At 46.3% G+C, this 14916-nt stretch overlaps 2 protein-coding genes across 10 annotated transcripts in view; one reads left to right on the top strand and one right to left on the bottom strand.

The window, feature by feature from the left end:
* Window positions 1-4095, top strand: part of SPAG17 (sperm associated antigen 17) — a 446381-nt gene extending 442286 nt beyond the window's left edge. For all 8 annotated transcript variants that reach the window (XM_059720343.1, XM_059720341.1, XM_059720342.1 and 5 more), the window contains one exon: window positions 3780-4095. The gene's annotated coding sequence lies outside the window, so the exon portion shown is untranslated. The remainder of the gene's footprint in view (window positions 1-3779) is intronic.
* A 371-nt stretch (window positions 4096-4466) lies between these two features.
* The window catches only part of WDR3 (WD repeat domain 3), a 30921-nt gene continuing 20471 nt past the window's right edge, over window positions 4467-14916 (bottom strand). For both annotated transcript variants that reach the window (XM_019496171.2, XM_006269376.4), the window contains 8 exons: window positions 14841-14891; window positions 14023-14088; window positions 12869-12961; window positions 11963-12010; window positions 7308-7351; window positions 6552-6680; window positions 6093-6186; window positions 4467-5499 (listed from right to left, as the gene is read on the bottom strand). In XM_019496171.2, the coding sequence (XP_019351716.1) occupies window positions 5344-5499; window positions 6093-6186; window positions 6552-6680; window positions 7308-7351; window positions 11963-12010; window positions 12869-12961; window positions 14023-14088; window positions 14841-14891 (681 nt within the window). In that variant the 3' untranslated portion in view covers window positions 4467-5343. The remainder of the gene's footprint in view (window positions 5500-6092; window positions 6187-6551; window positions 6681-7307; window positions 7352-11962; window positions 12011-12868; window positions 12962-14022; window positions 14089-14840; window positions 14892-14916) is intronic.

The raw sequence follows: 14916 nt of genomic DNA on the forward strand, positions 1-14916 counted from the left end.
GACCTGAAACTGCACTGTGCTGGGGTACAGAAGCCTGGAGGGACTGCCTGTGGCAGGGCAGTGTCATTCAAACGCCAGGACCGCTAACCTCCCCGGTGAAAGGTGCATAGGGGCGCCTTAATATCCCTAGCCCCCACAACATGGTGCGTAAGAGGGCCAGGCATGTCTCCAGACACCTGAGACCTAGGGGGATGCAAGATCCTGGATAGCCCCAAGGGAGAGGGCAGGGGATTGACCCCAGAGGAGGGCAGTAAGGTATTTGGTGGGCCCATACAGAATATGGAGGGTCTTTACGAACTGAAGGGCTGCATAAGCAAGATGCAGAGTAGAGCTGAAGGCCAGTCTGAAGGGCTGCATCAATGGGGGTGTTGAGTAGGGCTGAAGGATGGCCAAAAGGGCAGCACATGGGCCAACCCCCACAAGAGTGTGTTTTGTATGTGTAGAAGCACCTGGTGAGGGGCTAGGGCAAAGTTAGCCCAATGTCTGGTGAATTGGCCGGTCACTACCCAGATGGGGGTCACAGGAGAGGCCCAAAAGGCTGCATGTCAGCCAGTCAGGAGTGAAACTGATAAGCCTAATGGCCTATGGGAGCCGCTCAGTGGAGCTGGGCAGCGTGAAGGAGGGCCAGTACAGAGCAGCATGAAAGAGGCCCAGTGAGAGAGGGCAGACTACAAGAGGCCCCAGTGAGAGGGGGGCGGTATGAGTGAGACTCAGAACAGAGCAGCGTGTGAGAGGCCTGACAGAGAATTAAGTTGGTCCAGCTTCAGGCTGGGAATACAATAAGATTCTGGATGCCATCTGCGAGGCATGGGCCATGATGTAGGGATGATACGGAGCCATGGATTGCACCCCCTGGCCTTGGGGCATTATAATGGGCAGCCTCCCATTTAGAACACCAGGTTATTAAACCAGTAAGTTGTAGCAGGCAAGTCTGGGCAGACATAAGATCTCAGCCCCAGGATGGCCCCATCACAGGTCTTACTGGTGACCTCTTGACACTGATGGCAACTCTAATAAAAAAAAACCAGCAGCTTTACTTCTGCAGATCAATTGTAACATGGAGCTGGAGCTCCAGTTTCTCTGACTGTTCTCTGACTCCAGTTTCTCTGTGCATATACCATCACCATCAGTACTTGAGCCATACAGCACCTTTTTGCATCCAGGAAACTGCCTACAATGAAGCAGGCTTCTGTTCCCTTGGGCAACATACCAGTGTTCTCTTTACTGCTAAGGGAGGGGACTTGAAGTTGCCAACCCATCCTCTCATTTAGCTAATGGTATGGCATGAATTTTTGGGGCAGTGGTATCTGGTCCACACACACACACGTCTTTGCAATCTGTGCCAAAGATGGAACATGCCAACCACAATCTTTCCCCTTCTAATTTCAAAACAGGAGTGGCTTGCCCTCTGTGCTTTAACTGTTAGAAGCTCGTACACTGGAATTTGAGCCAGTTAGTTGTGTAGTAGTATTTTTATCTCTTCTTTGGAAAATGTCACACTGCTGGTAGTTCTTTGAGCTAGACTTGAATTCTGCCTGGCTATTCTAGTTCCCTAGGATTAAAATATAGCCCCTCAGGTGAGAGAGAGTATGGTTCACATATGATGGGCATCTTGAAATGCCTGGTCTGAGGGGAATTCACAGTATCTGCAATTATTTTGCCTCCTGAACCAGGGAGACTGCAGATATTTCTTATGAGCAAAGCCATGATATCACCTGCTGCCCTGGGATCACCAGAGTCCCCTGGACATAGTCCCTTGGAGCCACACTGCACAAGAGTGGGCTCACCAACTTCTAGGGTAACAACATATACCACACAGAAGCAACATAAACACCAACCTGACAAGAGACTGTCAAAGACAAGGGCAGAAGCTCTCCAAGGCAGATGCTCTACCAAATCCTCTCCAAGTATAAAGCATCACTTGTCTCCTGAGACACCATTGTCCACGTGATTCTTGCTGAAGGTCATGCTAGCCATGGTACCAAGAAAGGGCACCAAAATGGCACTCCAGAACAACTGGATACAGCAGTGCTGAGAACTCCCCTCCTCAGACAACTCAGCAGCATCCACTGCTCACCCCAACATGGTGGTGCCATCAAAATTACCTCAATATCCACATCACCACACAGCCTCCCCATGCTGCAACAACCAACATTATTAACGTATGGAGCACCATCCAATTCTCCTTTGTACCAGTACTATCTCAGTGCCCCAACTAAACAGACATCTACTGCTCCCTCAAAGCAAGAATGCCCTTAGTTTTCACCTTCATCAGTAACCTTAGGCTACAGTGCAGGGACCTGAACACTAATTTAGAACATCCTCACCACCAACTTCATCCTCGTATGAAGGATAAAGCCATGCATCTTGGGACTGGTACCGAGAGGCTGACCAAGAGGGAATGTGGCCCATGGTCTCTAACATCATGCACTATACCTAACCTAGCCAATATGGTCATATTGGATACCCCAGTACTGTCAGGATAGGGTTGACTGCCAAGACAGACCCTCCCAACCTAGAATGCTTAGTTCCACAGACCCACCTGAACTGGCCCAGATCCTTTAGTCAGCCTCAAATATAGCATAAAGAAGAGCTGGAGAAAGTACACCACCTGGGGACCTGTTGCGTACTGCTGCCTTCTAACCATCATTATATGGTATCCTGTGGGCCATTAAGTCAACATATTACAGCTTGTGACTTCTGTTTTTTGGCAAGCACATATGATGCAATGGTACCAGAGGTGCTGGGGATTCAGTGCCCAAAAAGGATCTTCACCAGTACCCTGAAAAAGGAGTCCACTTAAGGCCAGAGTGAAAAAATGTCCTCAAGGGGTCTATAAGCCCAGTGAGCGGAGATTCCGACAGAATAAACACCGCATGCGGCTGTTAGACGACAGTATGAAACTAGTGCACAAGGGGCATGGTTGAAAGCTGAGAAAAACAAGGCCACGTCAGAGGGCAAAAAAAGAAGGGGGGCGGGGTCCCCCTGTCTGAACTGAAGGGGAGAAAAAGAAAAAGAGCAAATTCACTTAGTAAATGGGGACACTCCACAAAAAGTGTCCAGGCCGCAGAATATTACCTATGGCGTTATTACAAAGGTGGGAGGAGTTGGCATTAGTGCTGAGGTGCTAGGTGACAGCAAAGTCTGTGGATTCCCCCAAAAGACAGTACACAAGAACAACTCTTACAGATGTTCTCAGGATAGTAAAGGTGTTGGGGGAATAGAAAAAAAAAAAATGAGTCTAAGGACATGGAGAAAAATGTACTTGGAGCAGTTTCAAAAGGGAAGAGTGAGGTGCCACTCCTGACCAGGCAGCAGCTGTTCCACTGCAACACAGGAGTCTGTAGCCATATCAATAGAGCAGATTTACTTCAATTTTAACCTTGCGTCATCAAGGGTTAAAGATGAGGTGATTCAGTTCACTTATAGCACATGTACAATAGAAGAGCTCCTGTGTTGCCTTCATTTGCCCCTGCCCCGAATGCTTCCTAAGGCTCAAGTCAGTAGGCACATGAAACTAGGGTGAGACGAAATGATGAACAGGAAACATGTACTGCTCTCTACACCTTCAGCAAGGCAACACAAGACCTAGGCTGAGGTGCACTCTTATGAGTAACTATGAAAGCAAAAATGTCTGGTCAAAGAACAAGGTATTGACACACATCCATGAGGGAGAATGTGCATGTGAACAGATACTTGAAGGAGGATTAGTATCGTGGCTGCAGAACTTTGCACCTCTTAATTAACTCTTGTTAATTTTCATTATTCTTTCATTGCAGATCAGAGCACTGGAGGAGCAACACCAAAACCAGCAGTACCAACATACCTGCATTTTACTTAACTATTATTGTATCAACTTTTCCCCCATAAATATAGTGACTCAATTCATTCACACCTAACTTGATTAAAATATTTTAACTACTGCATCAGATCAGTTCTCCCATGATGCTGTATCCTGACCTTATAATACAGCTTCCCAAAGAATAGAGAGCAAACATCAGGTTAGCTGTAAAAGGATTAAACACCATTGCGAGATTCCACTTTTATCCTCCTCTTTGACTTCATAGCAAATAAAGAGGATTTTTTTCCCCCATATACACCTTGCAAATTCATTCTAAGATTGGACAGTCAGGCTGGGTCTGCTCTATTTTACATGGCATCACCAACAGTAAAAAGTTCTGTTGTCCTCATATACATCAGCCACTTAGTTGCCTTCAGCAGAATTGCTTGGGTATAACTGGGCTCACAAATGGCAAGTCAGTGAGGTCAATGATCAGCTGAACAGCTGGAACAGTTATTTAAAAAATCTAGACAATTCCTGAACCAAAAACAGGTCCAGCTCCAAGTCCCTACATTATGTTCTGTAGACCAGAGGGCAGTGGTGTTTTTATCAAAGTTCACAGAAAGCTATGTTACCAACAGTTTTAAGGACGTAACAGCACATACCACAAACAGCAGCAACAGCAGAGGATTACTCTCTGGTTTATTTCCAGAAGATGTGATTTATCTAAACAGATGACAGAGACAGAATGGTACCAGTTCTATGCCACTCCCAACAGAAATGACACCTCTCCTCTCCACATACTGAGTGAACCTGCCCTCTCCAAATACAGTGCAAAACTCCCGCTTCCACTCTTCCCCTTTGCTCCTGGTAGGCCTATTTCTGGGGCCCAGATGTCAGATAAGCTTGATAAAAAGTGCCAATAAATTGTGAGAAGTCCTCTGACAAGGTTTCATGGAATCACCCTCCCACTGAACATAATTAAAACAGATCTACACCGCAGTAGGGCTAGGCCCTGCAGCTGTGGCAGAAACCAGCCCCACTGGGGGGGGGGGGGGGGGTTGTTCCTTAGCCTGGTCTGCAGTGAGAAGCGTGTAGCCTGTATCTGCAACAAGCCACTCCCTGTTGCAAGACCAGCACAAAGCCAACCCACCGGCCCCCACACAAATGACTTGGACCCCAAGGAGTCTGCAAACTATGTCTTGATCCTCCTCACTCAATTAAAACACTGACAGAAAGTTGGACCGCTTCAGGAGGAGGAAATGAAACCATTTCTAATGGCTGCTAAGAAAAGGGAGGAGGGCAGCATATATGAAGCCGATTCAAGGGTTCAAATATAACAGCAGAACAGAGGGGGTTCAATCTCACCCCTGGGAAAAGAACTCACTATGCCCTGAGTCGATAAAGCTAAAGAGCCCCCAACTCTAAGAGGAACAGGCCTTCTGGAGTCCACTTCAGCCAGTGTCCATAACAGCAGACTGTCTCAAGCCCAAAGACAGGTTTCTGGTGCATGCTGACACTGCGTGAGCCACTCATTGCACCCCCATGATGGAGAGCAAGAGCTAAACCACTGCAAGAATCAGCTTCTCTTTCTTCTTCCTCTTTTTCTTCTTCTCCTCAAAATGGTCACTGGCATCAGCAAAGAAAGTCACCTCACCCTTGGCTTCAATCTCTCTCTTCAGGTATTGGAGCCCAGCCATGTTGAATCCCAGCATGTCCTGTGGAGACACATAAACACAATGCTGGGCATTGCCCTAGCGTCCTGGTAGCAAAGAGTTCACTTGCTTAAGGAATCCCTTCTCTCTGGCACATCAGAGTGGCTTTTTTCACCCTCTCTGGGCAAGAAGCAACCAAACAAGTCTACAGATCTACACAACACAATCCAATTGCTAACTTCTTTTTAGCACAGAGGAACAAACCAGAACTGAGCACCAACTCAAAACAAGGATTACTGCATGGTGGCAGTTATAGCCTCTGCTCCGTGCCTCTGACAAGTCACAATCTTCTCCCTTTTCTGAAACTTAGATTGCTGGAATCTGCAATATCTCCCCACAGTCTGGGTTACTTGTGAATTCTAAATCCAAGTCAAAGCTGGCTTCGTTTCCAAAAAGAGGATTTTGTCTTTCCTGCATAAACAGGACACTTGCATAGGAGAACAAAAATCCAAATAAAAGATAACAGAGCCCCTGTCTGTACCACAGCCAGGAACCTGCCTGCTACAGAAACAAGGGAAAGGGACAGAGTACTGAGAAGGCTTTGGATACAGATGGAAACACAACCAGAAGCACAGGGTATTGCTGCAGGCACTCACCTGGGCTTCACTGACTTTGGAGATGGTGGTTTTCTTCAGATTCTCTATCACTGCCACAAGCATCTGATTGCTTGTAATCTGTCCAAAGTGTATCCTGAAGGAAAAAAAGCAGACAAAGCAAGCTCTAATTACATAGAGCAACCCTTTCTCAAGCAGGGGCTCAAAGGATCATGGGGCTAGGGCAAGTGCTGGCTCAGCCCAGAAGGTCAAAGACACATCCCCAGTCCCTATTCACAGAACCAGCAGAGAGCAGCAGGGCTGGCTGGCAGCATACACCACCCCACTGCCACCACAATTGAGGCTAGAAAGGGCTCATTCAGACCCAGTCAGCCCATGACCTGCCAGCCAGTCCAACTGTTTGCCTTAAATGTGACAGGGGCTCACCCCCTAAGATTGGGTCAGGAGACACAGAAGTGTCAGATGGCAGTAAGTGCTGGACTCACACCCTTTGTGACTCACCTGAGGAGGAAAAGGAGAGCACGGCAGAAGAGCTCCACCTCAGTGCCCACCTGGATGTACTCGTTGAAGAGAGTGAGCAGGTCAGGGATGTATGAGAAAGGCAGGACCAGCAGAGACTTCTCCACCTCACTGAGGGGAAAGTGGAGAGGGACAGGGGTGATTAAGTCCATCCACACACAAAGCAGCCACTGTCCTAACGCAGAATGGAGGAAAACAATGCCATGCAGGGAGGCTCTGGCACAGTGGCCATGTTGAGCAGCCACCACTGCTCTGTCCAGGAGACTTAAATATCCTTCCCTCCTCCTTCTCCCCAAAGTATGGCACATGGTGCAAAGTAACTCTCAGGACTGTCACTGCTCAGCCATGTCTGAGGGAAAGGAGCCAACAATGCCAGCACTGGTCAGAGAACACGTGGTTCATTGGACACATCCCAGAGCAAGGAGCAGGTTGGTAGACAATCCTGCCTTGTGGAAAGAAGACTAGCAGGCTCTGCACCTTCCATACCTCCCTCCCTCAAGTTTTCAGTGCTGCTCTCCCTTCCATGACACCATGGGTTGCGGGTCCAACACATTCCGAAGTTTCAGCCAGCTCTTACTAAGGAGGGAATGATTATTTTCCCCAGCAGCACAGCTGCTAACAACACTCATTCCAGTTTTTCTTTTCTTGCCCATCTCCAGTACTGGCAGCTTCTCCAAAGGAACCAAGGCCAACACTCAAGCACTGATCCCACTCAGCAAGAAGCCTCTTGCAACTCACCTTGACTTGACTTTCTTGAAAACTTCAAGCACATATGATGAGGGCTACAGAAGAAGGAAAGAGCGTGAGCTGTACATTAACATGTCCTCTGCACTCCAATTCCATCTAGTTATGGAAAGCAGGGAACACTTTTAAGACATATTAAACACAGTAAGAATTCAGAGAAACAGGAAGCAACTAGCTCCACTCAGCTGGCAATCAGGAAATATGCAGTGCTTCTGAGCGCAGAGTATAGGCTTTATAGATTTGTTTACCATACGTAAACTGTTGAGTGTAACCTAACCACAAGTGCAAGATAAGAATGCGTTTTATTTTGACATACTAGCACAAATTCATGCATACACACTGTGGATCTTACAAACAATTCCCAGAACGCAGAAATCAAGATTGTTCTGAGCTCTGCATTCTGCAGCACTAAGAGAAGAAAGTGCCAGGAACCATAATATCTATTGGCTTCCAGTTCCTGCTTCCTGGGTCACACCAACACAATGATGACGGATCTATAGTGGGCAACAACTCTCCATGGCCTGACATGTCGAGCCCATAAAGTATTTCTGGGTGTTGAAGAACTTCAGTGTGCCCATTGTTTGGAACCTAAGTCTCCATTCACAAAAGTCTGAGCCTAGAAAAAGGACCTGCTGGCATTGCGTGCTTTTGCTTTGGTGAAGGTAGTACCTTCCCCCTCCCACCCCCATTTACCAGTAGCCTATAAGCTAGAGCACTCACTCAGGAAAAAGTATACCCAGATCCAAATCCCTCTTCTACCTAGACAGTAATGCCATATCTTCCACCTCCCAGGGATGTTGAGCTATAACACCAGGCTGTCATGGGGTGGGGTGTTCAATCTTTCCTGTGAGGCTTTCTACTTCGCATGGGATAATTAAAGTATTCATCAAGTGAGAAAAATCCTATATTCTAGAGGTCACATTTACCTTGGAAGGCAGAGACCTGTGTCTCAGTGGATATGTATTAAACAAGTCTGAACCTCACCAATGGGAGCAAAATTCACTCCCAAATACTTTTCAGCCTGGTGGGTAAAGGCAGTCTCTGGGGAGACAGAGAAGAAATAAAGAAGAAGGTAGATGAGAAGAGCAGGGCCATAGGGATGGGGGCTCTAGGACCACCTAAACAAGGAGAGTGGTGGTGGTTGAGGACTTCCTCCTGCAGAGGAGGAAACTGCCTATTTGTCATCTGGAACTGGGGTCTCATGAGGTGTAGACCCCATATCCAAGACATCAGAGAGCTTGCCAAAGCTCATCTGGCCAGATCCTTTCCTTCTTGTCTATGTCACTGATATAGCCAGGAAAAACACTTGAGTAGATCAGAGAAGACCATGAGGCTTGAGGTAGGAAGATGAAAGGGCATGATGCACAGGTGGCATTCTTGTCAATCCTCCCCAAAGATACGGTCCCAGATAGGAAGCAATACACCAGGGAAGTAAACACATGGCTGAGAATATGGTGTCATCAGGAAGGATTTAGATTTTTTGACAATGGGCAGATGTCCCAGGGAGGAAGACTGCTATCAAGAGATGGGAACCATCTGACAAGGACTGGAAAGAGCAGCTCTAGGCTTCACCTGGCCAACTTAGAAAGGGGAACTTCCTGGGGGATGGTGAACAAAACCCTCTAGCCACAGAGCAAACAATACAGAGGGAAGAGGACCAGAAGAAGCAACTTGACTCAGGAAGGGCCAGAAAGCCACAGAATATGAAAAAAGGGATGCAAGAGGGAAACTAGTAGGTCAAAGTGTGAAATACTTTAGATGCATATAAACAAATGCAAGGAATATGGGAAACAAACAAGAGGATCTGAAAGTCATAGCCTGTGAAGAAAATTATGAATGAATTGGTATTACAGAAACTTGGTGGGACAACTCTTACAACTAAAACATCAACTATGAGGGATCCATTCAGTTTTGAAAGAATAGGTTTGAGAAAAAAGGAGGTGATACCACATTGTATGTCAAAAATATATATATATGCATTCTCTAGTCAGGAGGAAGAAAGTAGCAGATCCGAGTGGATGTGGGTAAAAGATAAAGGAGGGGAAGTACCTCAGTAGTATTACAAGTGGGAATCTGTTATAGACCACCAAGCCAAGAAAAGGTGATGAGGCGATCTTCGAGGAAATGTCAACATTATCCAATAGTAGTGAGATGGTACTAAGGGGAGAATTACATTTTCCAGCTATCTGCTGGAAATAAAACAGGCAAGACCCTAACTTGTATGGATGACAACTCTCTGATCCAAGACGTTGAAGATACAAGTAAGGAATCCCCCATCTTGGATCTTGTGCTGACCAGTCGAGAAGAACTGGTTGAAACTATGAAGGTGATGGGAAGCTTGGAAGGAAGTAGTTACAATATGACAGAATTCATAATTCTGACACTGTGAAAGCAAGAAGTCACCAGAACCTACATACTCAATTTCACACGGGTGGATATTAACTGACTCGGGGAAATACTAGACCCAATTTCATGAGTTGACTGAAAGATAAAGGTGCCCTGGGAAGATGGCAGTTTCTAAAAAGGTATGCTATTAGAAGCTCAACAAGTTATTCTGACATGATGGAGGCACAGCAGAACCTACAGAGCTGCACAATTTGCTTCTTTGATGCCTCAAAAATCAAAAGAAAAACATACACAAAAATGGAAGGATGGGCAGGTCACTAAGAGAGTATACTAAGAAACTGCAAGAACCTGCAGGGACAAACTCAAGGAGGCAAAGGTAAATAAGATGTTACACATGGTGAGGGAAGTTCCATAAATACCATATTTTCTTACAAATCACATTCACTTTTTTTTTCACCCCCAAAAAAACCAGCTGCTGGAAACCAAGCGCTCGCATTATATAGTAAGAGCAGTTACTTTTGTTTTTGCAGCCGAAAAAAAAGTAAATTAATCCACAAAGAGTAGATAACAAAGAGCAAGTTCAGCTCCCCGGCTGCTGTTACTCAGTTATTTACTATAAGAAAATAAATTTTTCTTCTTCATTCAAGCCTTTCAAAAACAAGGTGCGTCTTATTCTGAAGCACATGCACGTGAGAAAATACGGTACTTTGGTCAGATAAGGAAGACTAAGGAGTAGGTCCATTGCTAATTAGCTCCTAGGAAAATCTGCAAAAGTCTGCAAAAGTTGTGTAGGGAAGTTGAAGGAGACTACATTGGGAGCTTTCAGGAAGAGGCTGGACAAGCATTGGTCAGGGATGATTTAGGAAGTAGCAATACCTGAAGCATGCTCAGAGACCAAAAAAGAGATCTATAACCCAAACAGGTGGAAAATGAAGAAGACCATGCTCAGCTGCAGGAGACTGAAGTGGAGCACCACAACCAGCTTCATTATGAAAGATTAAAGAAGCTGGGGTAATTTTATGGAAGGTACAGGATGACAGAAAAGACAGTTCTAACTCTCCAGTCAGGGTGTGGGATGTATGGAGTTGTGTTTGCAGGTCCCAGGCTGCAGTGCAGAATGAATGTGTTTGGCTTTTCCCATGTTCCTGGGCTTTGCCATGCACTATAAGGTCAGGAAAGAAATTCTCCCCTCATTTCTGGTATTTTTTTCCCCACCTCTCTCAGTAGTAGTGGGTGCTGGCAACAGTTGAAGCTAGGGATTTTGACTAGTGTGCCAATTCTCCTCCTGGGACAAACTTGGAGGTTCCTGGCTAGAGGGTCTTGCTCCTGTGCTCAGGTTCAGACCAATTACCATATTGGGTGTCTAGAATTTTACCCCAGGATCAGGACTGTCTTCCTTGCAGGAAGGAAGAGCATGGTCCTCTTCCTCAGATCTCGAGCATAATTTAAATAAGCACTCCTGTCCTTGCAATGACAGGACGCAGACAGTGCCCTCACATTCTGCTTTACCTTTAAAAAGGGTGTTTTCTGATCTGTTGGGAATTGTACCTGGTAAGTGGGTGAGGGTTGCTCCCAGAGTTTTTAAAAACAAGTTAGACAAGCACTTGTCTGGGATGGTTTGGATAGGGGTTGTCCTGCCTCAGGCAGGGGGCTGGACTAGATGTGACCTCCTGAGTGCCTTCTCTATGAGTCTATGCTTACTCATGCAGAGTCGGGATTTTAATGCAGGTCTCACATGCTGGGCAAGTGCCCTGACCACCAGCCTCTTCAGCAAGATGATGTTGCAATTCCACCATCACCATGTTATGAATAGTACCCACATCTCATCTTCCAGTACCAGTTCTTTGCTTTATTCAAGTGCCCCAAATATGAACCAAACATTTTGTGTTTGGACAAGTGAAATGTTTCTTGTGTCCTGAAATGATTTTTATTTTCTTTTTGGGTGTATGTGCATGCATGGGGATCTCAAGTTGATCCAAATGGAATTTTCTTTGAAATATTTGCTTCAATTGCTGGACTGAAAAACACTTACCATATTTATTTGCACACCACAGGCCCCCCAAGAAAGACATGGACCTTTTTTGGGGAAGGCAGAATGAAGAAAAAACATTTTCCTCTTCAACCAAATTATTCAGAATCAGTTTCCTTGCATAACATATGCACCCCAATTTTCAATGGCTAATTTTTTGGGGAAAAGTGAATATGGTATGTGAAGAAATAAGGTATTTGCCAAGCCCCTGCCCCATGCCCCTGGCTTCCAAGGGACATCTGAGCAAAATTCATGAACTGAATATCCCACTTACTGAAATATTTCCATAAGCCTGGAGGACAGGGTTAACAGGAAGGGGAACCTGGGCAAAGAAAGACAAGTCAAAATAAGATAGGTGCATATCACACGTGTACACACAGAACATACGTGCAGACAGTTTCCAGAAAAAAATATAATGCTCAATCACCTCCCCCCCCACTCCTCACAATGCTTTCCCAGAACAGCTGGTTTTCAGGAGCAAAACTACAGTTATACCCAGAATATAAGAACTTTAATGCATCTGAGTTCTTGCCGCTTTTCACTTGCATTCTGTCCTCCCCAGGTACACAACAGCTTCTGATACAACCAAGGAGACAAAGGCAAGAAAGAACAGCTGGCTGAATGGCAGGAAGACTCTGGCAGAACACTGGAGTGAAACAATCTACCCAGATGACAGGACAAACGCCCCAGTGCAGCTTCCAACATGAAAAACTAGAGTAGGGTCCAACTACTTACTGGACCCTGAGCAATACTGAGCAAATTTTAATAATCTACTTCCTGTCCTTGTAGTGGCAGGATGCCGAGAGCGCCCATGCTTTATCTGGGGCAAGTTACAGGTTGTTTTTGAGGTTTGGGGCATTACGCCTGGTTGTTGTGTGCGAGGGTTGCTCACAAAATTTTTAAAAATAGATTAGACAAACACCTATCTAGGATGTTAAGTCAGGGATGATCCTGCCTTGGAGCAGGGAGTTAGACTAGATTTGTGACCCCATGAGATTCCTTCCAGCCCTACTCCTCTTCTCTTTCCACATGGAATCGATTTTGCTGATTCAGCAAGTCTCTACCATCTCTAGCTGCTGAGTCTCCTTTATGCACATGTGAAACTTCTCCCCAAATGAGACAAGGCCAACTAGACACATTCCTTTTTCACTGGGCACATTGCATGCCCTAGTTTCCTCACCTCTTTCCCAGCAACTGTGCATATGGCTTCACGCTCCTTCAGTTTTGCTGTCTCTTCTCTGTACAACTCAATGGCTTCCATGATCCGCTCAGCCTACACAAGAACAGCATCTCAGTAGCTAAGCAACAACTTTCTGAAAAGCCCAGACAAAGCAGAGCTCAAGCCCTTACAGGGATGTACAGAGCTCTGTTATTGATTATTACCTTGCAAGAGTATTTCACTGGATTCCAACACAGCACCAAGGTTGGTCAGTGAACACGTGCCACATGACCAGCACCAGCCAATCAGCATTATGGAGTTCTGGCTTGCCTGGAACACTCTAACATGGGGCAGGCAATTATTTCGGCAGAGAGCCACTTACTGAGTTTTGGCAAGGCACTGAGGGCCACATGACAGGCAGCCAGAGGCAGATATTCACTTTCTAAATTTTTTAGGGACTCCGCGGGCCGGATAGAATGGCCTGGCGCGCTGCATCTGGCTCGCAGGCCGCATTTTGCCCACCCCTGCTCTAACATCTACCCTTCCATGCACTGTGACTGCCTCCATCCAAAAACGCAAGATGCTGGGCTGAATCATTTTGAACAAAGAGATAGTTTCATTTGTTAAATTAAGAGCAGCTAATCCTGAGGCTGATCACTGCTGCAATCAGGTGCTGGGGATATGCAAGCACCTGTGCCCTCATGCAGTATTAATCAGTTGTCTTGGGGCATTATAGACCACTGCTACCTTCTCCTGATGCATCCAAGAGCTACTGCCAAGGCAGGAGGCCTGAGCAGACGGAACAATATAATGGTGGTATATAGCAAACTCTACACTCCTGGGGGAGCATCCCATTAAAACAGCTTGTGCTTGCCTTTGTGGTAAAGAACCAGAAACTCTGCAATTCTGTGGATACAAACAATTTTTTTTTTTTTTTTTTTTGAACAGAAGCTCAATGGAGACATCAACCAGATGTCACTTGGACAAACCCAAGCCCTTGCTCCCTGCTAGAGAGTTGGAAGCATTCGGAAAGGCTGGGGAGAGCCCGTCTCAGAGCCTTTACAGCTTGGGGGTCTACCCTTCCAGTCACTCTCAGACCTTCCAGGGAGGCCTTGGGGCCTATAAGTCAATATGTCAGATCAGGGAAAGTATGAGCAATGCTCCTACATACTCACCGCTTTGATAGTTTCAATGGTCTTCTTTCCCGCTAAGCCAGTCTCTCCTTGCATCTCACCAGCCACCTACAGGAAGCCAGGCAAATCTCAAGCTACAGCTGTTTTTTTCAGGCAGCAAAATGTCTAATGCAGTCCTCAAGTCAGACCCCCCTCACCCTGCCCCCCAAAGCCAAGCTACCTTCTGTAGATTAAAGTTCAGGGTCTCTCCTTGTCTTAGAAAATGCCTCCACCCAGAGTATCTATTTACTTGGGTACTTAGCTGTCCTGAAAATGTAATGCTTTAGTACGATTCCTCTTGTGGTAAATGGGTTTGTCCTCAATATTCAGAAAGGTAAACAGGGAAGCTGAGCTAAATCAAGGCTACACACAGAGCCTGACCAAGTTAACAAGGGAACCCAAGTCTCCTGCTTATGAACTTTACATGCCCCAGCCTCACACACTTTCACATTCAGCACTACTGGCCAGGCACAGCTTTGAACTGGTAACATGTAACCTGGGATGGGGGGGTGACAGACTCAGAGCACAATGTCTGAGCTGGCCCCCTGCCAGAGCCCTTCACTCTCACAGGGCACACTTCAAGACTTAACAAGTATCTGGTTTCCTATCTCAGCACCAGAGCCACATCTCTAATGGCAGGCTCCCTTGAGTACCCACTGGTTCAGCTCTGATCTACAAGGAAGCAGGACCCCTACCCTCTCCTGTTCTCCTCCCCTAGAGCCACCCCACATCCCTTCTATGTTGTCTAGAACACCAGTCCAAACACTGGGAATCCCTTCACAGTCAAGACTACTGCTCTGCTTGCAGGCAGCTCAACTCACCACAGGTTGCTCTTCCTTGGCCACGTTCTCCTCATACTCAGCTTCCCTTTGCTGCAGCAGAAAAGAACGAATGCAG

This window comes from Alligator mississippiensis, chromosome 1 (assembly GCF_030867095.1).
Source record: "Alligator mississippiensis isolate rAllMis1 chromosome 1, rAllMis1, whole genome shotgun sequence".
NCBI classification, from domain to species: domain Eukaryota; kingdom Metazoa; phylum Chordata; order Crocodylia; family Alligatoridae; genus Alligator; species Alligator mississippiensis.